This window comes from Salmo trutta, chromosome 13 (assembly GCF_901001165.1).
Source record: "Salmo trutta chromosome 13, fSalTru1.1, whole genome shotgun sequence".
Taxonomy (NCBI): domain Eukaryota; kingdom Metazoa; phylum Chordata; class Actinopteri; order Salmoniformes; family Salmonidae; genus Salmo; species Salmo trutta.
This window is the reverse complement of record NC_042969.1, coordinates 48863136-48891084: the sequence shown is the minus strand read 5'-3', so window position 1 is coordinate 48891084 and position 27949 is coordinate 48863136. Positions and strand designations below refer to the sequence as shown.

The following is a 27949-nucleotide window of genomic DNA, read 5'->3' as shown; positions in this document are numbered from 1 at the left end:
ACACACAAAAAACACTTAAGCTTGACCTTTTTTTATTTTTCATTTTTTACAAATAAACCAATAAATTACATAATATCTTATATAAAACTTGTTAAATATTATTTGTATGATACTAGTATAAAATATATCGATAATTGTATTCATCATTTTCGCATTAATTATTTATTTACAAAGTATACAGGGTGGGACTTTCATTCTGAAAGATAAAAAAAAATACGTGACCCGGAAGTACTTAGTTATCCTGCCTGCTTCAGAGCTGTGCCAGAATCACAGTAGAGGAAATAAAGCATTTCTAGCTAATTGAAATACACGTATCTGCTGTTGTTTCAGGTATGACAATACTCCGATATTTTTTTGTTTGACATTTGTCAAAAAAGTCAGGTTTTGCCCCTTAACTGAAAAAGTACAGTGGTCTTAATTTACCTGGCTAATGTAATGCAGTCCAGCTGCTAGCCTAACGTTGGCTAGCAAGATAGCCAGCTAAATACGACGCAAGCGACTGCTAGCTAGCTACTTGAGCGGAACCGGTGATTCACTGACGGCTAGCTACATCATCAGCTTGCTTATTTAATCGTTTCTGTAATTGATTCTAGGTGTTGAAAGATACGTAACAGTAGCTAGCTATGTGCCCTTCCTTCAAATAACACATCACGGAACACCTTTCTTCGTTTGTTGTGATAAAGCTTCATCAAGTCACCATCACCTGACAACTCGTTAATTAGCTAACCAGGCTATAACTAGCTAGTTAGCAGTCTAACTAGCTATGTTACTAACTAGCACGTTTGACATGTGTCAATGTTAGTGTACCGCCACTTTAAGTTGACAGAACCTTCGCAAGATGATAATGTTACATTATGCGAAAGGAAAGTTTAAGATGGAAGACGTCCATCTGTTGACATTCTGTATATGCTGCCTTATTTCAGTCAAACCGTAAACATCCCCATTCATTCAGGACTCTACTGTGAAATGTTTTACAAGGTGCACACGTGAGCCTAATTCGAACAGTATAGGAGCACAAAGAAACATTTGAGGTAGAAACAATAAAGAAGATTCCCCGTCACTGTTTCCGTCAAAGTTTGAGAGATGCTGCTGGAGAAATGTAACCACACTCATATTTATAGACAGAACTATGGATGCAATGACTTACCACCCATGATATACAAATTATTGTTTTAACTATGTTTTGAAGTTGTTTGTTCACATGTACCTTGTTTACAAACAATGGAAAAACAAGCTTCTATTTTGGCTTCTAATGGGGCTCATGGGTAATTTGTGTTATACTTTTCAAGAATCAATGGGTTTATATAATACGTTTATAAGTAAAACAAAATTGATGTAGTATATGCAGATTGCACCTTTAATTATACCAATTGCCACTAAATACAAAATAGGAGAACCAGAAGTTTTTTTTAAAAGGTTGGGATATAGCCTACATTGGGCCTGTATGATTCCTAGCTACTCTTGAAGCTCATCTGTAGCTTTTCCTTTCGTCCTGTGCCTCAACATGTTTGCATACTACTAAGGCTGTGGGTAACGGGACAGAGAAGAAATCATTACAACAATTATTACCTGGGTGAATTATTTTTTCTAGTTTATTTTTCTATTGTTTCTACCAAATTAAAATTCCAGGTAGCACAGCAAAATATTTAAGATCATATGCCTCCAAAATGGTAGCACTGTAGAGCCCTATCAATAAGCTAATCAGTCAGTCTGTGGTTCACAGTTTTCAATAGAAAGTGTTAGTAAATAAATTAAAACATTGGGTTCTTGTTATTCCTCAGGTCTGAATGAAAATTCATACTTTATTGGTTTAGCCTAGGGGTACTGGTCTGTTTGAGTTATTGTTCCACTCCTTGCCACAGAGTAGCATATAAGGAGTGGATAGTTAGAAAAATAGGTTCTGGATTTTAGAATCTGGGTTCCCCTGCGTCCCTTGATTGCCCTCACAGACGGACACACATTTAACACTTGAAACAACTTCTGTAGATTTGTTTGAACTCACCTAGTCCAGTGCGCTACCACAGTGTAACTTTCTGTCCAGGCTGGTGCCAGCACCTGTTGATGGAGTCTATGCTCCAGTGAGATGACTGACCAGGGCAACAACAACCACAACATTTCCCGCAACCCCTTCGCTGCCCTTTTCAGCTCCCTCGCCGACGCCAAGCAGTTTGCATCGGGCCAGAAACCACCTTCGCACCATGGCGAACCACCCTGTGAGTTAACCCTCCTAAGGAGGAGTTACAAAGCGTGCAGCCTTTTGCTCCAGCAAAGCTCTAACACACATGACCTGACTAATCGGCTGCATGACATGACCTTGATTAGCTGAATCGGTGGCGTGTTAGTGCTGGGCTGGAATAAAGGCCTGCAAACCTTATAGCTCCCCAAGGTTGGCCACTCCAGCTCTAATAGTTCCACTGTGTTACTCATTTTGGTCTGTGTCTAACTTCAACATTACTGATATGATGCGGCTCGCTCACTGGCTTGACGCTCGACAATGACCTCATACGGTTTCATATATCTGCTGCCTTATGTCATGTGTTGCAGCGGAGGACTCTGAGGGGAGTCAGTCAGAGTCGGAGAACTCGGACAGCATCGAGGACAATGACGACTCGGTGGCCGAAATCAGCCGCTCCTTCCTGTCGCGGCAGGAACTGTGCGAACAGCTCAACATCAACCACATGATCCAGAGGATCTTCCTCATCACCTTGGACAACAGTAAGTGCGGGAAGTTAGATTGGAGCGTATTAGGATTTTTACACTATTTCTACATTGTTTAGGGCACTTTTTTCCCCTCATTGGAGTAGCAGCGTGATGCCACTTGTCCCTTCTTCTAGTTTACTGAATCTTGTTGTCATGTTAACAACCCTTACTGTTTCCTGGCAGGGTTTATCTGATGTAGCGTAGTGATATGAAGTAAAGCAAATCAGTCTGTTTCCCAGGCAACCATTTATGTGCCCATACACAAGCAACGGCTCGATTCATCACCCATCAACATCCCGATTCTGACTGTCTCTTTTATTCCCCTGTGTTTTCTGTTGATTGATCTGAGGTGCTTGATTTGAAACATGGTTAATGTGTGATTACAGCTTTCTTAAACTCCTTTGTAAGGGAATTCAGTACAATCATCCTTCCTGGCAGTCTTTTCTTCCTGACATCACTCTGTGGCTGTACTAGATTAGATGGAGAGCATCAGCCAACTGACTGACTCAGAGGCTGTGTCATCAAGGGAGTCTACAGGTCCCAGATTACTGTCCTCCTCTGCTCATAATCCCTCACTGACTGGCATGAAAGTGCCCGATGATGGAGCCCCTTTCTGTCAATTTCTAGTCTAAATCTAATCGGCTCGTGCTCTTTGGTGCTGCTGGACCGCTGGTCTCTTAGTATTCCATTTCAGGGCCGTCAAGTAAACAATAAATGACTCACCCCAACTCAGTACTCATAACCTGGATACTGGAATGAGTCATGAATGACCGTTTCTGCTGTAAGTGAAAAGTAAAATGGTCTGAGTGTTTGGAGTCTGCTGTTCAACATGACTGTTGTTTGACCTCAGGTGACCCCAGTCTGAGAGGAGGCAATGGGATTCCTCCACGCTGTGTGTTCCTGGAGGAAATGGCCGCAGAGATGGACGGGCAAGACTGGCTGGATATGGACAACATCGAGCAGGTACAATAGGATTGGACATTGGGAATGGTGGTAGCGAACTGTTCGCTGGTCAGCTCAGTTGACCTCTATGCCATGAGATTCGCATACGGTATACAGTACTGTGTCCTCTTCTCATGACGATTTCCTCGCTGGCTTGTATTTTCAGGGGACTAGGCCTATTATATATACAGTGCATCGTCTACTCTAAGAAGATGGTATAGTGAAAAATACATGGCGTACAATGTTCATAGCAACGTTATGATCCACAGGGAGCAGAGATCAGTAAGTAAGTACATAATGTTCATAGCACAGAATGTTGGCTAAGTTTGACTTTTTATTTATCCTACATTAGGCACTCTTCAACAGATTACTGATGCTGGAGCCAGGGAACCACCTCATCTACATGACCTCGTGTAATGCTGTGAATCTCTCTGCTGACCGAGACGCTGGGGACAAGTGCGCCATACCGTTCCTCTACGCATGCTACCAGAGAGCCAAGGAAGAGGTGGGGTCACATACACAGCACTCACTCTCATTCCTAATTTCTTCCTCCACGAATTGCCAGCCAGAATTCAGTCAGGAAAAGTGCGCTGTAACAGGCATACACAGTGTACAAAACATTAGGAACACCTGCTCTTTCCATGACAGACTTGCCAGGGGAATCCAGGTGAAAGGTATGATCCCTTATTGACGTCACTTGTTAAATCCACTTCAATCAGTGTAGATGAAGCAGAGAAAACAGGTTAAAGAATGATTTTTAAGCCTTGATTCAATTGAGAAATGGATTGTGTATATGTGGCATTCAGAGGGTGAATGTGCAAGACAAAAGGTTTAAGTGCCTTTGAACGGGATATGGTAGTAAGTGCCCTTAATGTTTTCTACACTCAGTGTCTAAACCATGGTGTATAGGACAAAGTAAAATGAAAATATCAGAGCCTGCACAGTTCGGTTTGGGTCGCCACAATAGTGTGAAAAGGTTAATCGTCTGACTGAACATAATGAATGACCTGTCTAAGGATAAGTCTGCTGTTTATTTCGAGATCATTTCAGTCTGCATATAGGCAAAATAAAGCATGTTTAGTTTGTGCCCCATCGCTGACAATGATGTGATACATTCCTAACCTCCCTGCTCCCTCCTGACATTACACACCCCCAGGTCACCAAAGTACCGGAGAAGCTGCTGTCGTATGCGGTGCGCTGTAAGAACCTGACGGTGTCCAACACGCGCACAGTCCTGCTCACCCCCGAGATCTACATCAGCCAGAACGTGTATGAGCAGCTACTGGATTTGCTGCTGGAGGGAGTTGGCGGAGCCCGTGAGTCCATTCAATTATTAAAGCAGCCCGACTGTCTGAGGATCCCTCTTCTGTTCTATCTCAGTAGCCAAAGAAAGTGGTGTTGTCTGCTGCTCAGGTATCGACTGTTGAGGCCTCCCAAGACAGGATGTGCTGTAACTCAGGCTAGTTTTCCCCCGCTGATGAAATAACTGGTTTTTACTGCTTTGAACTTGTGATCTGCAGTTATGAGAGTACAATATCCTCACTTTGCTATGTGTTGTTGTGTGTGGTTTGTGTCCAGAAAATGGTGGGAAAGAGGCCTGTACAATTCAGAGAATATACTTTACTGAACTGTTAAATTATTTTTTCTAATATACAGTACCAGTCAAAAGTTCAGACACCTACTCATTCCAGGGATTTTCTTTATTTTTTACTTTTTTCTACATTGTAGAATAGTAGTGAAGACATCAAAACTATGAAATAACACATGGAATCATGTAGAAACCAAAAAAGTATTAAACACGTCAAAATATATTTTAGATTTTAGATTCTTCAAACTAGCCAGCTTCATGAGGTAGTCACCTGGAATGCATTTCAATTAACAGGTGTTCCTTGTTAAAAGTTGATTTGTGGGATTTCATTCCTTCTTAATGCGTTCGAGCCAATCTGTTGTGTTGTGACAAGGTAGGGGTGGTATATAGAAGATGGCCCTATTTGGTAAAAGACCAAGTCCATATTATGGCAAGAACAGCTCAAACAAGCAAAAACAAACGACAGTGCATCATTACTTTAAGACATGAAGGTCAGTCAATACGGAACATTTCAAGAACTTTCAACGTTTCTTCAAGTGCAGTTGCAAATACCCTCAAGCGCCATGATGAAACTGGCTCTCATGAGGACCACCACAGGAACGGAAGACCCAGAGTTACCTCTGTTGTAGAGGATAAGTTCATTAGTTACCAGCCTCAGAAATTGCAGCCCAAATAAATGCTTAACAGAGTTCAAGTAACAGACACATCTCAACATCAACTGTTTAGAGGAGACTGTGTGAATCAGGCGTTCATGGTCGAATTGCTGCAACAAAACCACTACTAAAGGACACTAATAATAATAAGAGACTTGCTTGGGCCAAGAAACACGAGCAATGGACATTAAACTGGTGGAAATCTGTCCTTTGGTCTGATGAGTCCAAATTTGAGATTTTTGGTTCCAACGGCCTTGTCTTTGTGAGACACAGAATAGGTGAACGGATGATCTCCACATGTGTATTTCCCACCGTGAAGCATGGATGAGGAGGTGTGATGGTGTGGGGGTGCTTTTCTGGTGACACTGTCTATGATTGTTTTTTGTTTTTTTTCAAGGCACACTTAACCAGCATGGCTACCATAGCATTCTGCAGCGATAAGCCATCCCGTCTGGTTTGTGCTTAGTGGGAATATAATTTGTTTTTCAACAGGACAATGGCCCAACACACCTCCAGGCTTTGTAAGGGCTATTTGACCAAGATGGAGAGTGATGGAGTGCTACGTCAGATGACCTGGCCTTCACAATCAACTGACCTCAACCCAATTGTTATGGTTTGGGATGAGTTGGACCGCAGAGTGAAGGAAAAGCAGCCAACAAGTGCTCAGCATATGTGGGAACTCCTTCAAGACTGTTGGAAAAGCATTCCAGGTGAAGCTGGTTGAGAGAATGCCAAGAGTGTGCAAAGCTGTCATCTAGGCAAAGGGTGGCTACTTTGAAGAATCTCAAATTGAAAATAGATTTTGATTTGTTTAACATTTCTTTTGGTTACTACATGTGTTATTTCATAGTTTCGATGTCTTCACTATTATTCTACAATGTAGAAAATAGTAAAAATAAAGAAAAACCATAGAATGTGTAGGTGTGTCCAAACATTTGACTGGTACTGTATACCTAAGCCCTTTTTTGAGCCAGGAAAAACCCTGTACGTGTATTGTTCTTTAAAGTACAGTATATTCTCTGCATTATACAGGCCTATTATACAGGGTTTTTACTTTTCTATACCTAAGCCCCTTTTTGAGCCAAGAAAAACCCAGACATTAAGTGTGGTTTCTGTTGTGCGTTGCAGAGCTGGAGGAGGTAGTGGAGTTCGTGGAGGAGGTGATCGCTGGCCTGTTGGCTGACCAGGAGGTGCGCACCTTCAGCGAGGTGATCGGGCCTGTGCTCGATATCTTCCAAGGCCGTGTGAAAGACTTGGATCTCTGCCAGCTGCTGCTCTTCTCCTACCTGGACTTGCTCCTCTACTTCAGCCGCCAAAAAGATATCGCTATGGTCAGGGGCCGTAATGCATTGTCATCACTCCTCTGGACTGTTTTCTACTACCCTGATTATATTCTATGCTGTTCTATTAATAACAAGATTATTATTATTTTAACAACTGCATTCGTATGTCTACGATAGACAACCTTGATCTCAAAAGTAGTTTACTGTTTGCTAATATAATATACTTCAAATTCCCTTACTCCAGGTATTGGTGGAGCACATCCAACCCAAAGATCCCAAAAATGGGCTTCAGTATCAGAAGACCCTCCTTGGCACTGTGTTGAGTATCTCTTGCCTGCTGAAGACCCCGGGGGTGGTGGAGGGTCACGGCTTCTTCCTCAACCCATCACGCTCCAGTCCACAGGAAATGAAGGTCCAGGAATCCAACATACACCAGGTAAGGGCTCTAGAAATAGAGGCTTTGGTCAAAAGTATTGCCCTATATAGAGAATAGGGTACTATTTGGGATGGACCCCTAACCTTATCATCTTCTGTGTCTCCAAAACCCCACTTAGGCCTACATCCAGCTTACTGCCAAGAGTCAAACAGATTCTTAGGGTCAGACACTAGCTTAGTCTAAGCTTATGTTTGAGTCACTCTCACTCAGATATCATGTGAACATGACATAAGTCCTGGCAAAATGTGTAGAATTGCAGGAAATTAGCTTTAAACTGAAAAAATAAATACAAAATCACCTCATAGCAAAATGTGTAGAATTTGAGGATATTACCTTTGAAACTGCAATATTTTCTCTCCACCCCATGGCAAAATGAGTAGAATTGCATGAAATTACTTTTAAAACTGCAAAATGTTTTCTACACCCCATGCCAAAATGTGGAGAATTGCTGAAAGTTTTACTTTAACAATGCATAAACAATTATCCACTGCCAAGAGCGCGAGCACTAAAATATTTTGTTTCGCCCCGAAAGGCTAGAGGCGATTCTGCCTGATGAGCTTCCCTGAAGTTTACCAGAACTTTCCAACACCTTTCCCATATTTAAATCTACAATATGTAACTTTTTTTGGCTATCCAACCAAATTAACACAAATTAAGTTATAGATCTGTCATTCTCATTGAAAGCAAGTCTAAGAAGCGGTATATCTGTTCTATGTGCACTATTTCTATGCTTCCCGGTCTTAAATTTCATTTTTGCGTCTTTTAATTTCGGTTTTATGCACCAGCTGAAAATACAATATTTTGGATTATGCAACATGTATTTCATAGCAGTTTAGATGGTGCAATGATTCGCAACACTATACTTGCTTGTTTTGTCACATAAACTGATATTAGGCAAACTATTAGCTCAATTTAGCAATCAGTAAATGGCGGAGCGATTTCTGCGTAGTGCATCTTTAACCTGTTTGGGATAGGGGGCAGTATTTTCACGGCCGGATAAAAAAACGTACCCGATTTAATCTGGTTACTACTCCTGCCCAGAAACTAAATAGAATATGCATATAATTAGTAGATTTGGATAGAAAACACTCTAAAGTTTCTAAAACTGTTTGAATGGTGTCTGTGAGTATAACAGAACTCATATGGCAGGCCAAAACCTGAGAAGATTCCATACAGGAAGTGCCCTGTCTGACAATTTGTTGTCCTTCTAGGGCATCTCTATCAAAAATACAGCATCTCTGCTGTAACGTGACATTTTCTAAGGCTTCCATTGGCTCTCAGAAGGCGCCAGAAAGCGGAATGACGTCTCTGTAGTCTCTGGGCGAAAAAAAGCAGGAGTTTTTGTGAGTGGTCAGGCAGGGAACAATGACAGTGGAGTGCGCATGCATGAGACAACTCCATGTTTTTCTTTCAGTCTATGAATGAATATAACGTCGCCCGGTTGGAATATTATCGCTATTTTATGAGAAAAATAGCATAAAAATAGATTTTAAACAGCATTTGACATGCTTCGAAGTACGGTAATGGAATATTTTGATTTTTTTTGTCACGAAATGCGCCCCTTCGGATACTGACATGAACGCACGAACAAAACGGAGCTATTTGGATATAACTATGGATTATTTAGAACCAAAACAACATTTGTTGTTGAAGTAGAAGTCCTGGGAGTGCATTCTGACGAAGAACAGCAAAGGTAATCCAATTTTTCTTATAGTAAATCTGAGTTTGGTGAGTGTCAAATTAGCTAGCCTGTGATGGCCGAGCTATCTACTCAGAATATTGCAAAATGTGCTTTCGCCGAAAAGCTATTTTAAAATCTGACACCGCGATTGCATAAAGGAGTTCTGTATCTATAATTCTTAAAATAATTTGTTTTTTGTAAACGTTTATCGTGAGTAATTTAGTAAATTCACTGGAAGTTTGCGGTGGGTATGCTAGTTCTGAACATCACATGCTAATGTAAAAAGCTGGTTTTTGATATAAATAGGAACTTGATTGAACAAAACATGCATGTATTGTATAACATAATGTCCTAGGAGTGTCATCTGATGAAGATCATCAAAGGTTAGTGCTGCATTTAGCTGTGGTTTTGGTTTTTGTGACACATATGCTTGCTTTGAAAATGGCTGTGTGATTTATTTTTGGCAGGGTACTCTCCTGACATAATCTAATGTTTTGCTTTCGCTGTAAAGCCTTTTTGAAATCGGACAATGTGGTTAGATTAACGAGAGTCTTGTGGTATAAAAATGGTATAAAATAGTCATATGTTTGAGAAATTGAAGTTATAGCATTTTTAAGGTATTTGTATTTCGCGCCACGCTGTACCATTGGATATTGGTGAGGCATTCCGCTAGCGGAACGTCTGTCCCTAACAGGTTTAAGTCATTTGAAACATATTCAAGTTATTAGCCTTATGAACATATACACTTGGTTGCAGTTTCTGTGCCACCATGCTTCAATATTTTTTTATGCATTTTTAATACTGGTAATCAGAATGTATTGTTAGGTGTCAAGTTATATGGCTACAATTTGAGTAATTTTTTAAGTGTGATTTTATGATTGCTTACTACAACACAAGTCAATTGTCAGCTTCAAGCTATCTCTAGTAGAACCCATGTCCTCAACACCCAGACTAGCTGCAGGGTGCTAGAGTGGAGACCATAAAACACAGTATTTGCAAGACAGAAGTATCTTACTGTTCGTTAAGTAAATAATTGTTACTTAGCCAACAAATAAGGTGAATACATCATTTTTCCCTCACAGTAATTTTTAAGTGTGATTTTATGATTGCTTACTACGAAGATAATGTTTAAAGACCCCCCAAAAATGATTTTTTTAACCTTTTTTATATTTCTAAATAATGTCCATTTGTTCGGCCCGCGGCCCACTACTCAGATTATATTTTGGCCCACCAAGCCCAAAAGTTTGAGCACCCCTGTTTAAAACACCATTTTGATAAGTTTCAGACAAAAACAGGGTATCATAGTATTCAGGGGTATTTAAACAAAAATCTGAATTGAACAAGAAATGGCATGCTGAAATGATCCACTGACAACATAACATGGGGCTTTGTCTGGAGAGTTCACCACGAGATCTAATAAACACACCAGTAGAACAACAAGTGTAGGTTACAGCGTTGTTAAGGGATCACCTCCCGTCCAGAGTATGTGAGTGGAGAGGTTCCAACCAACTCAATGCACCAATTACACATGTCGATCAGGCGCTCTACCAGGGGTTATATTTTCATGATTTAGCTTATTCATCATTAATGATTGTGTCGTTCATGTGACCGACCAATACCTCGACAGGCTTCTTCTCTCTAAGCTGAGACCTTGAAACTGAGATATCCATTTCTCAAAACAAGGTTCTGGGCATACTGCCAAATTGCAGATACTGATAGTGAAGATTTGTTCAATCAGTCACTTGCATGAACACAGAAATTGGTTATTAGAAAAGCACAAACATAAACATTTCCATCACATTCCATCCTCTTATCACTTGTGTGATAGTCATTCCATTTTAAGGTAAGCATTAGATTTTAGCTTCTATATCATATTTCTATTAAAGTAAGGGAAATCAACACATAAAACCAGACACTTCATCATTTCAAACCCTTCATCCTGGGTTATACAGTCATTCTGGGTTATACTTGTAAAATGTTTTAACTTAAGACCTTTGCTTCATACAGTTACACAAATGCTTCATTACACAATTTAATTTATTGATTCTGGCAATGACATTTCAGCTGGAGCTTTTGTTGCGAGTGGCATGTTAATTACAGATATGTATCTCAATGCATTTCTAGTATAAAGTACTATACATTTCGCAGTGTGCAGACCTCCACAGTCAGTCTGATACCCCAAATAAACCATTTTGGATGAGCCTAAATTAATTACGGGCACGGTTGTCCACCCCCTCCCTCCCAGCCTCCCAGCACTTACCCTTCTGGCGTTCTTCTTCAGATAGTGTTTCAGTTCATCCTCCCATTGGCACATTATCAAGGGCCACCCACTTTGAACATGTCTCTTATCTGAGGCACCACTGTCCTTTACAGCCCATGCTGTCTTGTCCATTTTCCTACCAGTACACCAGCAGCATGAGAGAAGTTTGGACGGGATCTCTCTCCATGCTCACTCCACGTGGACTCATGTCGCACTCCTAAGAGAAAAGGCAGTTGATAGCTTGGACTTGATGCTGTGTACAGGTTGCTGGCTCGGACTCAGGTTTCATGGTAGAAGTGGTAAAGCACCATACTGAATACCATTGTCACCATTACTTCAGCCGGTTAGAGGTGGTGAGGTTATCCCTTCCATGTATCTAGATACCAACTGTGGTCACCTTCGCCATAACCTCGAGAGAAGACAGACCAGAACAACAGTTTAGTTTAGGGCATTTCTGATTCAGGAAATCCGTACAAATGATTTACTGTATAAGAAATGACAAATTATTCACTGATTTCTAAGACAAATGTCAAAGAGAATACCAACGCACAGTTGGAACCATTTTTTTTCTCCAAATTGGCTTATTCACCCCTATCATCTTGGCGATCTCACCGCAGAGTTACAGGGTCAGGGAGTCAGAGGGCTAATCCTTAGGGAGAAATCCCACCCATCCAGCAGACCCAATCTGGTGAGATTTGTTATTGAAGCAAGACAAAAACAAAGAAAACAACAGAACAGCAATACATTTCTTCATATAAAACTAGAGGTGGGGAAAACTTCAATCCATTTGACGTAACTGTCACCATTACCAACATATTTTTTTTCGTTTTATTGGCAGACATGTGAACAAAATCAATTTGCATATTTACCAAGGGCCCCGGGGGACTGGTAATTCCCCCTTTGAAACACATGACTCACCGTGATTCATGCATCACAAAAAACAACAACACTGCCTGTTAAATAAAAATAACAAATAAAATTTGAATTATCACCCTTGATGACTCCATCTTAACTTAATTGTATCCCATAAGGTAATGGTAAAATAGACTAGAGACAGGTGTCCCACATTCAGGGGCATCTCTCTCTCTCTCTCTCTCTCTCTCTCTCTCTCTCTCTCTCTCTCTCTCTCTCTCTCTCGTTCCGAATCACACATAGGACTGTTAATAAATTATACCCTTCTTCCTAATTATCTAGTGTTTACATAGCCTATTTAAATCTCACCCAATGTCTCAAGTCTTTCTAGTAAGGGTGATCAGGCCTCACCAGAAAGTCAGATCAGAGGTCAGTCAGCCCTATTAAGTGAGTGTTTGTTTCCCTGTAAATCAGACATAATTTAAAGATATTTCAAACATTTTGTGTATCAGGTTTACATTGGGGTTTTCAGTGCATTTCTTATCAAGATCATTTATATGTTTGCGACCAAAACTCTGACATTACAAACTTCAGAAATGTTCATTTGTGTACCCTTTAACCTCTCTGGCGCATGTGGGACGAACTCGTCCCACCTACGTAACAGCCACTGAAATCCAGTGGCGCGATTTTTGAATCGTTAGAAATACTATTACTTCAATTTCTCAAACATATGACTATTTTACAGCTATTTAAAGACAAGAATCTCGTTAATCTAACCACACTGTCCGATTTCAAAAAGGCTTTACAACGAAAGCAAAACATTAGATTATGTCAGCAGAGTGCCCAGCCAGAAATAATCAGACACCCATTTTTCAAGCTAGCATATCATGTCACATAAACCCAAACCACAGCTAAATGCAGCACTAACCTTTTATGATCTTCATCAGATGACACACCTAGGACATTGTGTTATACAATACATGCATGTCTGTTCAATCAAGTTCATATTTATATCAAAAAACAGCTTTTTACATTAGCATGTGACGTTCAGAAAAAGCATAACCCCCGCAAACTTCCGGGGAATTTACTAACAGTTTGCTAAATTACTCACGATAAACGTTCACAAAAAGCATAACAATTATTTTAAGAATTATAGATACATTACTCCTCTATGCACTCGATATGTCCGATTTTAAAATAGCTTTTCGGATGAAGCACATTTTGCAATAATCTAAGTACATAGCCCGGCATCACAGGGCTAGCTATTTAGACACCCACCCAGGTCAGCCTCCACCAAAATCACATTTCCTATAAGAAAAATGTTCTTACCTTGCTTGTTCTTCGTCAGAATACACTGCCAGGACTTCTACTTCAATAACAAATGTTGGTTTGGTCCCAAATAATCCATCGTTATATCCAAACAGCGACGTTTTGTTCGTGAGTTCTAGACACTATCAGAATGCTACATTTACATTTACATTTAAGTCATTTAGCAGACGCTCTTATCCAGAGCGACTTACAAATTGGTGCATTCACCTATAATATCCAGTAGAACAACCACTTTACATCACGGTCTCGCGCATGGCGCATTGGCGTGACAAAAAATGTCTAAATATTCCATTACCGTACTTCGAAGCATGTCAACCGCTGTTTAAAACCAATTTTTATGCCATTTATCTCGTAGAAAAGCGATAATATTCCGACCGGGAATATACATTGAGCCTAAACAGCCGAATTAAATTTCTACCCCGGGGGCGAATCGTGCACGCGCCTCATTCAAAGGTCCTCTGATCCGCCACTTACCAAAGGCGATAATGTGTTTCAGCCTGAGGCTGCCTCGTCAACCTTCAGGTATTTCCCGGGTTCTGAGAGCCTATCGGAGCCCTGGGAATTGTCACGTTACAGCTAAGATCCTTACTTTTCAATAAACAGATGCAAGACGCACGACTCCTTGTCAGACAGGGTACTTCCTGCATGAAACCTTGTCAGGTTTTTGCCTGCCATAGGAGTTCTGTTATACTCACAGACACCATTCAAACAGTTTTAGAAACTTTAGGGTGTTTTCTATCCAAACCTGAACAATAATATGCATATTCTAGCTTCTGAGTTGGTGTAGGAGGCAGTTAAAAATGGGCACATATTTTTTCCAAAATTCTCAATACTGCCCCCTAGCCCAAACAGGTTAAGTTGCATAATTTCTAACCTGTGAAAAATCCAGAAAAACAGAAATTAAATTACCCCACACAATAAATCAAACGAGTGTTAATCGCTAACAAATATTCATTAACAGGTGGGTTGTGTGTGGGGGCTGGCGTATGTGTGGTAAAAACAAACAAAATGGCCGGGCCTTACCATCAAGCTGAATAGGTACCTTCTAAAGTAAGCAATCCCAGAACCCCTCTCTTGTAATCAATGTTATTTTAACCTGTTGCATTGACATACAGTTCTGTACAAACTGTCCCTGGGACATAAACTAGTCAAAAGATGAAACCTGTTGTTTAACAAATCTGCTAGGACCTTCAAAAAGTTGGTGTTGGCTTATCAGCTCAATATTCAGTACTAAAAACATTTACCTGGATTTACTTCATTCTGGACACAGTTCCACGTAATGGAAACAGATATTTGTTTTAGATGACATTACCTTCTTACTTAAATCACTGGTGCTACCCAAACTATAGAATTTAGAAATTGTCAAAAGTGTGTCTTATTCAATTATTCATACCTCTGTCCCAAATGTCCACACTGTGTCTCTTACAGCCTGTTTGAGTGTAACAGGCTGTGTACTGGCGGCTATCTATTGTTCCACAGGATGCTTATCTCTAACCCAAACACCAGATAGTGGCCTCTAATTTAATATCAGTCCCAATGCTCAATCCCTCTGTTTGTCATGTGACCTTGTATGGAAACATTTACTTCAAATTACTAAGATATTGCATTATTAGAGTGCTATCTAAAAGCCAATTACCATTCACTTTGTTACTTTCAGCAGTCTCCATATCTATTTCCTTCAAATAGGACTTCCTTCTTCCCAATTGGAAGACCTTCTCAATCTATTACTACTAATACACATGGATCACTCTCAAACAAAGTTCTGCTTTTCCCCCTATTGCAAGGTTTTAATCAAAACAAAACAAACATGATATCTTTCTCCATATTGGAAGGCATTGTTTTAATTTGTCTACCCTAATGATGTTACTCTATTTTTATTACCAATCTCTGTTGGATATTCACTTTCTACTTCATACTTATTAAATGTCTTATTTTAAGATTCATACAGTTGAAGTCGGAAGTTTACATACACCTTAGCAAAAACATTTAAACTCAGTTTTTCACAATTCCTGACATTTAATCCAAGTAAGAATTCTCTGTCTTAGGTCACTCAATTAGTATTTGGTAGCATTGCCTTTAAATGATTTAACGTGGGTCAAACGTTTCGGATAGCCTTCCACAAGCTTCCCACAATAAGTTGGGTGAATTTTGGCCCATTCCTCCTGACAGAGCTGGTGTAACTGAGTCAGGTTTGTAAGCCTCCTTGCTCGCACACGCTTTTTCAGTTCTGCACACAAATGTTCTATAGGATTGAGGTCAGGGCTTTGTGATGGCCACTCCAATACCTTGACTTTGTTGTCCTTAAGCCATTTTGCCACAACTTTGGAAGTATGCTTGGGGTTATTGTCCATTTGGAAGACCCATTTGCGACCAAGCTTTAACTTCCTGACTGATGTCTTGAGATGTTGCTTCAATATATCCACATCATTTTCCATCCTCATGTGCCATCTATTTTGTGAAGTGCATCACTCCCTCCTGCAGTAAAGCACCCCCACAACATGATGCTGCCACCCCTGTGCTTCACGGTTGGGATGGTGTTCTTCTGCTTGCAAGCCTCCCCCTTTTTCCTCCAAACATAACGATGGTCATTATGTCCAAACAGTTCTACTTTTGTTTCATCAGACCAGAGGACATTTCTCCAAAAAGTACGATCTTGTCCCCATGTGCAGTTGCAAACCGTAGTCTGGCTTTTTTATGGCGGTTTTGGAGCAGTGGCTTCTTCCTTGCTGAGCGGCCTTTCAGGTTATGTCGATATAGGACTCATTTTACTGTGGATATAGATACTTTTGTACCTGTTTCCTCCAGCATCTTCACAAGGTCTTTTGTTGTTGTTCTGGGATTGATTTGCACTTTTCGCATCAAAGTACGTTCATCTCTAGGAGACAGAATGCGTCTCCTTCCTGAGGGGTATGACGGCTGCGTGGTCCCATGGTGTTTATACTTACGTACTATTGTTTGTACAGATGAACGTGGTTCCTTTAGTTATTTGGAAATTGCTCCCAAGGATGAACCAGACTTGTGGAGGTCTACAATTGTTTTTCTGAGGACTTGGCTGATTTCTTTTAATTTCCCCATGATGTCAAGCAAAGAGATACTGAGTTTGAAGGTAGGTGTTGAAATACATCCACGGTACACCTCCAATTGACTCAAATTATGTCAATTATCCCATCAGAAGCTTCTAAAGCCATGACGTCATTTTCTGGAATTTTCCAAGCTGTTTAAAGGCACAGTCAACTTAGTGTATGTAAACTTCTGACCCACTGGAATTGTGATACAGTGAGTTATATACGTGAAATCATCTGTCTGTAAACAATTGTTGGAAAAATGACTTGTCATGCACAAAGTAGATGTCCTAACCGACTTGCCAAAACTCTAGTTTGTTAACAAGAAATTTGTGGAGTGGTTGAAAAACGAGTTTTAATGAATCCAACCTAAGTGTATGTAAACTTCCGACTTCAACTGTATGTAATACTTTGGAGGGATCAATGTGTATTAACTGGTCTGGCACTGTGTATCAGTCCCCTGTAGATGGCATGCCCTGTCCATAATAAGTCTGGCACCATAGACAGGGAAGCAGATGCAGTTTCCATTTTGCCTACTCACAAATTGGTTTTGAACATCATCATTTGGGATATCAACTTAAAGTCCATCGGGAGTAAATTGTAGCCTTAAGTTTAGTTGTTCAACATTCATTGGTTCTATTTATAGTTGTAATGGTTAGGGATAAACGCCAATCTTTGTCTGAGACTCTATTTCCCAGACCCTTTAGATAGTCATACAATGCCTTAACCTTATCTTTATCTAATTATCCATAAAGAGACCACTCTGAACATTTGTCAGAATACTTTTTACACCACTTAAGTACATCTACGTGTGGGTGTGCAAGTTGTATATTAGTATAATTATTTCCTGTTCATCAGATCTCTAGTAACCCATTATACTCAATATTATGTTACTTTATCTCTAGTAACCCATTATCCATTTGTGTTACATCACAAATTCCTCTTCTACACCAGTGTTCTATACATAGAGGTTTAACTATTCAATTTAGTGTACTATTTGACAGCAAGTTGGAATAGTACTCTTTCATATTTCCATACAGAATCCTTATATAAAGTTATAAATCTTTAGTTATTCGTGTCCACAGCAACAATCACAGCGCAGCATCCCGAGAGGTACACATCTCTTTCATATCGAGGAAATCAGTGTCCGGGGGCTGTTATCCTCTCAATTTTTTCAATGGCTTTTCCTTTCAGTGCTCACTACCTGTAGATCGATGGGCCGGTGGTGGACAGAACCCCTAGATAACGTTATGGATCTAAAAACTCAGCTCACACAGAACTGGTTGGGGTATTCATTCTTTTCCTTATTTAACTATAGTTAGGTATTCACATCAACACCACTCCATGTGCATCCTATGCACCATATGTATCTACACATATAAAACAACACCCCGTGCTTAATAACACTCGTGCTATTATTAGTAATCCCAGACTCAATCAGCTAATTATCCAAATTTCAATCTTAATAGTAGTAATTTCAATCAATTTATTATCCAAATTTCAATCAGCGTAATATGTAATTTCTCACATCGCACAACTTTCACATCCACATTCACTTAGTACTATTCCCAAACACACTCGGTAATCTCCCTTATAACTCCATGTGCATCTTCAATTATTCTCGTTACTTCCTGTGCACCATATGTATCTTCACTATACATATATAGTATAGCACCTTGTGCTATTATCAGTGGATGCAGACCACGTAGATACTTTTCTTATTAATGCCTACAGACAGCTGTCAGCGGGGCATGGTACCGTTACTTGCCCTCGCTCTAGTCTTCTGTCATATGTATCATTGCCACGGTTCCTCTATAGTCTCTGCAGTCCCCATAGTCTCTTAAATATCTATAGTCCCTATAGCATCACAGTCCCTATAGCATCCATAGTATCTATGGTCCCTATAGCATCATAGTCCCTACAGCATCTATAGTCCCTCAGCATCTGTAGTATCAATAGTTTATATAATCAGAAATGCTATGGTCTCTATAGACTCTATAGTCTTGCCGCATAAACAGTAACTCCACACTCACACAACTTTCACATCCACATTCACTACATGCTATTACTTGACTTAGGACTAGTGGTATCCTCCTCCTTCATTTTAGTTTTTTTGCAAAAAAGAATGTTGCCCCCTTTTTCTTCCCAATTTTTGTGATATCCAATTGCGATACAGTTACGATCTTGTCTCATTGCTGCAACTCCCCAACGGGCTCGGGAGAGGCGAAGGTTGAGTCATGCTTCCTCCGAATCATGACCAGCCAAACCGCGCATCTTAACACCCGCCCGTTTAACTCAGAATCCAGCTGCACCAATGTGCCGGAGGAAACACCATTCAACTTGGGACCTGAAGTCAGCCTGCAGGCGCCCGCCACAAGTCACTAGAGTGCGATGAGCCAAGTAATGCCCCCCCCGGCTAAACCCTCTACTAACGAGGATGACTCTGGGCCAAATGTGCGCCGACCTATGCTCCACCGGTTTTCCTCGCAGACCCCCACTGGAAAGCTCCGCAGGCAGAATCAATCATACAGTTCGTGACGCCAATTCGATCTCTTAAAAGTTTAGTTCATTTTTGTTCTATTATCTATATCCATAATTTATTTTGGCTCAATAGGCCTGGCATATTCCCACTTTCATGGAGCTTTCCATTTTGATTGGGTTATTTTGCCTAAAAACCTTTAGGCCTACCTAATAGAAGGGAGAAAAAAACAACTGCATCTCTGCCCAGCCTGGCAAGAGTGGCCAAAAGGGTGTTTAGCATCCCCAGTGGCTCTGCAAGTGTGGAAAGGATATTCTCTACTGCTGGTCTGCTCTCCAGGCACCATCCCATGAGCCTGAAGCCTAGCCAAACTCATGTTTGTTAATTAATTACACTGAGCATAATAAGGCATTTTTCATCTAATTTGTATTTAATTCGAAGTAAGGCAGAGCCGATATGCACAATTTATAGACTATAATGATTTAATACAACACATTTTAAATGTTGAGAGCTTCATGTCCCTACCAGCCTATGGTGTCGTACTCGCAAATGCTTCACAATATATTTCTTTGTAGGCTATAGCCTTGAAATAATTGAAATAATATAGCCGAAATAATTCATTTTCGTTCCTTCTTAAGCTCCCTGTCTGGATCCTGATCTATTTAGAGTTTTATATGCTGTTTAATATGACAGGTTTATGAAATAGTGAGCGCTTCTAAAATACTTGTCATTCAAATCATATGGTTTGGTTTCAATACTTTAAAACCAAATGGTAGATCCAGATAGTCACGAAATTAGATGGGTGTTGGTTAAATTGTGATTTTAATGAGCTTGCGCACCGCTCCATGAGTAATGAGTGGGATTTCCGACCACTCAACTTCGCTCACATACTCTGCTCCCATCTAGTTGACATATCCTATCCTGCTCTCCTTTCCTCCCAGTTCATGGACCAGTTCCATGACAAGCTGTACCAGCTCCTGAAGAACCTGCTGCAGCAGTCAGGTGAGACGCGCCATCTGCTGCTCTCCTGGCTGGGCGGCTGCCTGCAGGCCAATGCCGGGCGCGCCAAGATCTGGGCCAACCAGATGCCCGAGATCTTCTTCCAGATGTACGCCTCAGACGCCTTCTTCCTCAACCTGGGCGCCGCGCTGCTCAAGCTGTGCCAGCCCTTCTGCCGGCCGCGCTCGCCCAAGCTGCTCACCTTCAACCCCACCTACTGCGCCCTCAAGGAGCTAAGCGAGGAGGAGCGGCGCAACCGCAACGTGCATGCCAGAGGTGTGTGTGCACGTGTATATACGTGCATGTATGTCTGGGTCATTGGGTATCCTTTTTACATAATAAATTCTCTATTTTATTAGGTCTGGACAAAGAGACGTGTCTCGTCCCCCTTCCCCCCCAGCAGTCGGTGGAGTACGCCCAGTCATACAGCCTCCTCACTGAGAACCTCATCCTCACCCAGATGACTCTGCACCTAGGCTTCCACAGGTAACTAACTGGCCCTGTTGAGAAGGGTGCAACGTTACAGAACATTCAGATATAATGCAAATTATAGGATAGACATGATTGTCTTTCAAGTAGAATAGGGAATCATGTCAGGTCCATTCTCAAAGTGTAACCCTTCATAACAGCTGAGCCATGTGTACTGTATCTAATGTTGTGAACTGAACCTTGACAAATTTCCGTTGTTCGCTGTAACATATGGTTATTAAAGTTGTATTGTGTCTTCTCCTTGCCTCTCCCTAGACTCCACGAGCAGATGGTGAAGATGAACCAGTCGCTCCACCGGCTGCAGGGTACGTGGCGGGAGGCCCAGCTCACGGGTGGCCCGGCGGCCGAGCAGCTCCGCGAGCAGTTCGAGCGCCTCATGACGGTCTATCTGTCGACCAAGGCAGCAGCCACCCAGCCGGGCATGCTGCAGTGCTGCCTCAACCTGCAGGCGTCCAGTGCCACACTGCTGGTTCAACTGGGCCTCAGCAACCAGGGGCCCGAGCACGCCCAGCTCTCCTTCCCCCTGCCGCCACTACACAACAGCCTGCTCTGTCACATGCCAGGTAGCTACCCCTCCCTCCCTCTGTCATTTTACTTTTTTGATTTTTATTTAGCTGAGCGACTTACAGTCAAGGCATTTAACTAAGGTAGGAAAGACAACCAAGTATCACAGTCATTGCAGGTAAAACTTTCCGTCAACCTTACTTACTTAGACCAATCGCCCCATGAGGAGCAAAGGCCATCAAGAACTCAACTTTTGGCAGTCTTTTCAATGTTGACATCATATTTTCAGTAATTTGACAGATGCTCTTATGCTGGCTTGCAGTCAGTGCGTACAATAGATGCTAAATCAGTGGTTTTCAACCAGTGTGCCACTGCAGGGACTCTATTGTGCGCAAATGTTTTCCTAATCTTGATAATTGTTTTGAACACTCACTTATAAACATGACCTGTGGAGCACCAGTGCCGCTCAGATAATACATTGATAATACATTGAATGGCAGGTGTTTCCATTAATTCCATTCCAGCCATTTAAAACGAGCCCGTCCTCCTATAGCCCCTCCCACCAGCCTCCTCTGGTAGAGAGTGTATTAATAGGATGACTAGTAGGAGGGGTTGGTTATCACAAGGATTCTTGTACTTCTGCAGAGTTCTTTGCAGAGAACTTGGGAGATTTCTTTGTCTTCCTCCGCCGCTTTGCTGACGAGGTCCTGGAATCTTCTGCCGAGAGCTTGGAGCAGGTCCTCAACTTCATCACTGTGTTCATGGGAAACGTGGAGAGGTAGGGAAGAGAGGGAGATGCCTTGAGTTCATCCACGCACACATACACAGTACCAGGTCACATGTTTACACCTGTGCATAATATCCATGTGTCCTGGTACACACAATGCCTTGAGGTCTGTTTATCTCAATTGTGGATCCCCATTGGCTGTTAGTCACTCTTCTGGATGTGATATTCCTAAGGGGTTTATGTGTCTACCATTTGGACTCATCTATGTTCCTATTGTGTTACTCTTTACCCATGTACCCAGGATGAAAAACCCTCATTTGCGGGCAAAGCTGGCAGAGGTGCTGGAGGCGGTGATGCCCCACATGGAACCGGCGTCGGCCGGCTCGGCCCAGCCGGTCATGTTCCAGCGCCAAAGGGTCTTCTGCTCCTACCGCCATGCCCCTCACCTGGCCGAGGCACTCATCGCTGTGTTCGTGGACATTGAGTTCACTGGTGGGTTTAGTGTGTGTGTGTGTGTGTGTGTGTGTGTGTGTGTGTGTGTGTGTGTGTGTGTGTGTGTGTGTGTGTGCGCGGCATATGTGTGTGTTTGTGTCTTGCACACATGCGTTTGTGTGTGCTAGAATCTAAACCTTTGTGATGAAGCTCAAGTGCATGCATGATGTCACTTTTATGTTATTGACTTTTCTCCTCAGGTGATCCTCACCAGTTTGAACAGAAGTTCAACTACAGGAGACCTATGTATCCCATCCTCAAGTACATGTGGGGGAAGGAGAGCTACAGAGAGAGCATTAAGGCAAGCTCATTTCCCTTTTTTTCCTTAGTTATTTAGATGGTACCACATGTGGAGTCGTCCTTATTGAAGACACACGGTATTGCTCTTCAGTTCTGCACCATTACGTACCAAAATGCTTATGTGGAATGTTGTTTACTTCAGAGTCTTGCTGTTTATGCATCCGAGAACCTCGAAGCCATGAATCCTCCACTCTTCCTGCGGTATCTGAATCTCCTGATGAACGACGCCATCTTCCTACTCGACGAAGCTATACAGGTGAGAAACTGTCAGCGTTTAGCTCTTGTTTTATGAAAAGGACATTCCTGGTATTGACTTATGTCCATCTCAGTGGTGGCTGGCGCCACTTTAAATTGGAGGATGGTTTTATTTTAATGGCTGGAATGGAGTCAACAAACGGTATTAAACACATTTCTATGCGTTTGATACCATTCATTTCGTTCCATTCCGACCATTTACTATAAGTCGTCCTCACCTCACCAGCCTCTACTGATCCATCTTTTTTTGTGGGGGGCGGAGGCAAATAAAAGACTGTAAAAACACCAGCAAATCAGCTCCAATTGGTTTTCATTTTGGAAATCTGTTCCAAAGTATTCCCATGCATAATAAAGAGAGATACTTGTAAGCAAATTTTTGAAATGCTTATGTTTTAGTCAAATATTATATATGTTTTGGCTTCTTGCAGTCAATTTGCCATCTACAATTTGCCATCCGCTCAAGAAGAAATTGGCCCGCGATTGAATCTAGTTGATATCCTCTAGTTTACAAGAAGATCCTAAATTTCAACTGTGTCAGATTTTGTCACTGCTTCTCTCTGGCCTGGTCCTTGTCGGTGGTAGTACCTGAGCAAGATCAAGCTACTACAGCTGGAGAAGGACCATGGCGAGTGGGAGGGCCTGGCTCCTGATGCCCTCAGGGAGAAGGAGTCCAGTCTGCAGATGTTGGGACAGCTGGCACGTTTCCATAACATCATGTCCAACGAGACCATCGGCACACTGGCTTTCCTCACATCAGGTTAGTTGGAGAAGGAGGATGAATGGATAGCAATGATTGTATAACATCTTGGACATACGTCTCTACCTAGAGCTACACAAACTATGGGTGTTTGTGTATTTTTGTTGTTGTTGTTGATATTGTTGTCCAATTCATTGTTAGTGAAACCATAAGCAGAATTAAGAGATTGCCCTGTTAAAGGTGAATGGCAATAATTTATATTTGATGACATTGTATCGTCAGTTGTACAACACAGACATTAGGAACACCTTTCTCATATTGAGTTGCATCCCCTTTTGTCCTCAGAACAGCTTCAATTCAACGGGCATGGACTCTACAAGGTGTCGAAAGCGTTCCACAGGAATGCTGGCCCATGTTGACTCCAATGCTTCTCGCAGTTGTCAAGTTGGCTGGATGTCCTTTGGGTGGTGGAACATTCTTGATACACATGGGAAACTGTTGAGCATGAACAACCCAGCTGCGTTGCAGTTCTTGACACACTCAAACTGGTGCGCCTGGCACCTACTACCATACCCCGTTCAAAGGCACTTAAATATTTTGTCTTGCCCATTCACCCTTTGAATGGCACACACACAATCCATGTCTCAAGGTTTAAAGATCTTTCTTTAACCTGTCTCCTCCCCTTCATCTACACTGATTTGAAGTGAATTTAACAAGTGGGATTATAGCTTCCACCTCGATTCACCTGGTTAGTCTGTCATGGAAAGAGCAGCTGTTTCTAATGTTTTGTACACTCAGTGTATATGAATATATTGAAACTCAAACTCGCTTCTCCCTCCATGATATCCCAGAGATCAAGAGTATTTTTGTTCACCCTTTCATGGCCGAGAGGATCATCTCCATGCTCAACCACTTCCTGCAGCACCTGGTTGGACCCAAGATGGGCGCCCTGAAGGTGAAAGACTTCAGCGAGTTTGACTTCAAGCCCCAACAACTGGTCTCCGATATCTGCAACATCTACCTTAACCTGGGGTACGTTTCAAAACTGCAATATTTCAAGGCTCAAGTAATTTGGGTTGAAATTCGCTTGTTTTTTCAATCTGTACTTCAGACCTGTATTCAAATAGTATTTGAAATCCTTCAAATATTTTGAGCGTCTGCCTGGCGTGCCAGGTGGGTGGGGTTTGCAAGTTTTGCATGGTTCCATTGGTTCTATTGTGCCAGGCAAGCACAGTCAAGCAAAGCTAAATTAGTTTGTACACTTTAAGTACCATTTGAATCCATGTGTGGCATATAAAGTGGCTATTTGGTTTTTAGTGATTCTAACAATGTCTGTTTTCTCTTCGGCAGTGATGAAGAGAATTTCTGTGCCACTGTCCCAAAAGACGGGCGCTCCTACTCTCCCACACTCTTCTCTCAGACTGTCCGAGTCCTGAAGAAGATCAACAAGCCCGGAGAAATTATTGTGGGTTTCGGTCTCCTTGCTGACAAAATAAAGGTTAGATCTGTAGTAGTATAAAATCATCTTATACTGTACCACTATGCCCTCTCCATAGCATAACCCTAAACGAATAACTACTTCCTGTCTTAGTCTCATGCAGACCGACAGCTGCAGGATGAGGAAACATACGCGGACGCCCCGGACGAGTTCCTGGACCCCATTATGTCCACGCTGATGCTCGACCCTGTGCTGCTCCCCTCTTCCAATGTCACGGTCGATCGCTCGACTATAGCACGGCACTTACTCAGGTGAGTGAATCCCTTAGGAGTCGTATGTCTACGTGCTGCTGGTTTATTCCAGGGGCTGTATGCATCAATCTAACCTTTATTTTGTCAGCAAGGAGACCGAAACCCACAATAATTTCTCCGGGCTTGTGGTAGTCTTATTCATTGTGATCTAAAATGCAAATCAGCAGTCTTACTCTGAGGTGCTTGAAACATATGGCCCGAGATCAAGTTTTTTTTGTACGATATCGAGTATCAATTTTCATCTCCCTACAGCGATCAGACAGACCCATTCAACCGCAGCCCACTCACAATGGACCAGATCCGGCCCAACGAGGAGCTGAAGCAACAGATCTTACAGTGGCTGGCCCAGCATAAGCAGGAGCGACTGCAGATGGGCCCTAGTGGCTAGCCCTGGGATCTTCTCAAACAAACTATGACTGTACCATACCTTCCCTCACCTCCTTACTGACAGTAGTATGCTCCACTTTGACTCATCCATGTGTGCTTGCCTTCAAGCTTCGGACTTCAAACCACATGAGAGACTGTTATCTCCCTCTCATGCAGCGCACATGTCACTTAAAAACCCTCACCAGTCAATGGAAGATCCCAGGTCTCAAAAACTGTCAGGAGAGCAGGTAGTGGTACAATTGAAAACTGAGTTGCACTGCTACATTGATATGCCCTATGGTGGTTTGGAATTCTGCCCCCTGCTTCAGAGAATATATTCTGTTTACTATCAGTGGTTGCAGTCTGGTCAGAACCATTGGTCTAACTGGAAAATAGTCGTTTAGCAATTCCTAAATGATCATCAGCTCTGCCAAATGTTTTATATTTTAAAAGTAGGCAAAGTATACTGAAAACTTGTAGTTCAGAACAAGATGATGTCTTATTAATTTCCCCTTGTCTCTATAGTAACCATAGTCTATATGCACCATCCATCTATGAATCTAAACAAGATTATCTGATGTTATTTAGCATTTACCATTGAAATAATATGTGTTATGCAAGCATATAATACCCATATAATAAAATGTGGTTAAACCAATCTTCATTGAAAGAATCGGTGCCTAAAACCACCAGTCTTGCTTTAATTTCATCGAATGAGACCAGACATTTTTCAAGTTATTATTTTGTGTCTTTGTTCCATTTATGATATTAAATGCGCCGTCAATGGATATGTCTTATATCCTAAACAAGATATGGTATAGACCGTGGAGGAGTCAGGGTGTCACTTGCTTTGGTTATTTACAAACTTGTGTGAGTTGCTCTTGTTTGGAATTTGAGACTTAATTAAAGTAAATTGTGATTTGCTAAAGAAATGAGTAGAACTTGGGAAAGAATACCCATTTGATAGCATGCATTTGTATATGGCATATCTAACAACTTGATGATTACCGGGGTGAAATTATAATGCAATATTTTAAATGTCAAAATGTATTTTGAATGTACAGTATGACTAATAAATAAAAAGCTTTGATGTGTTACAGTATCAAGCTTTCAACAAATGTTTGCATTACTTTTTCCAGTACATAATAACTGGCAATAACCAAGTAGGGTTATTAATTGGTATATGTTTTTATGCAAACAGTCACTCATTTATTCCTTATACTCACATACTAAAGTTAGCATAACATAATGATAATTGAATGGTATTAGGCACTGAACAAGAAAGTACTTCCTAATTAACACTATCCAATTACACTTAACAAAAATAGAAATGCAACATGTAAAGTGTTGGTCCCATGTTCCATGAGCTAAAATTGAAGATCCCAGAAATTGTCCATATGCACAAAAAGAGTATTTCTCTCAAATGTTGTGCACAAATTTATTAACATCCCTGTTCGTGAGCATTTCTCCTTTGAATGTTCATTTCTCTACTATAAGCCGCCTCCAACGTCGTTTTAGAAAATTTGGAAGTACGTCCAACCGGTCACACAACCACAGATCATGTGTTACCACGCCAGCCCAGGACCTCCACATCCGGGTTCTTCACCTAGGGAATCATCTGAGACCAGCCACCCAGACAGCTGATGAAACTGGGTTTGCACAACTGAAGAATTTCTGCACAAACTGTCAGAAACCATCTCAGGGAAACTCATCTGGGTGCTTGTCATCCTCACCAGGGTCTTGACCTGACTGCAGTTTGGAGTCGTAACCGACTTCACTGGCACACTGGAGAAGTGTGCTCTTCAGAGATAAATCCCGGTTTCAACTGTATCGGGCAGATGGCAGACAGCTTGTATGGCAGTGTGTAGACGAGCGGTTTGCTTATGTCAATGTTGTGAACAGAGTGCTTGATGGTGGCAGTGGGGTTATGGTATGGGTAGGCATAAGCTAAGGACAATAAACACAATTGCATTTTATCAATGGCAATTTGAAGGCACATTGCTGTGCTATTCATCTGCCATTATCAACATGTTTTAGCATGATAATGCACAGCCCCATGTCGCAAAGATGTGTACACAGTTCCTGGAAGCTGAAAATGTCCCAGTT

The 27949-nt window shown here is 41.6% G+C and overlaps 1 protein-coding gene across 1 annotated transcript; it reads left to right on the top strand.

Moving 5' to 3' along the window:
- The first annotated feature begins 225 nt into the window (after window positions 1-225).
- LOC115205899 (ubiquitin conjugation factor E4 A) lies at window positions 226-26961 on the top strand. Its single transcript, XM_029772326.1, has 20 exons — window positions 226-330; window positions 2042-2213; window positions 2545-2715; window positions 3551-3663; window positions 3995-4147; window positions 4799-4958; window positions 7012-7214; window positions 7411-7602; window positions 20207-20540; window positions 20624-20750; window positions 21009-21316; window positions 21903-22035; window positions 22286-22476; window positions 22677-22777; window positions 22919-23032; window positions 23614-23788; window positions 24580-24760; window positions 25079-25226; window positions 25320-25477; window positions 25730-26961. The coding sequence occupies exons 2-20, from the start codon at window positions 2084-2086 to the stop codon at window positions 25863-25865; spliced, it is 3228 nt and encodes a 1075-aa protein (XP_029628186.1). The 5' UTR covers window positions 226-330; window positions 2042-2083; the 3' UTR covers window positions 25866-26961.
- The last annotated feature ends 988 nt before the right edge of the window (window positions 26962-27949 follow it).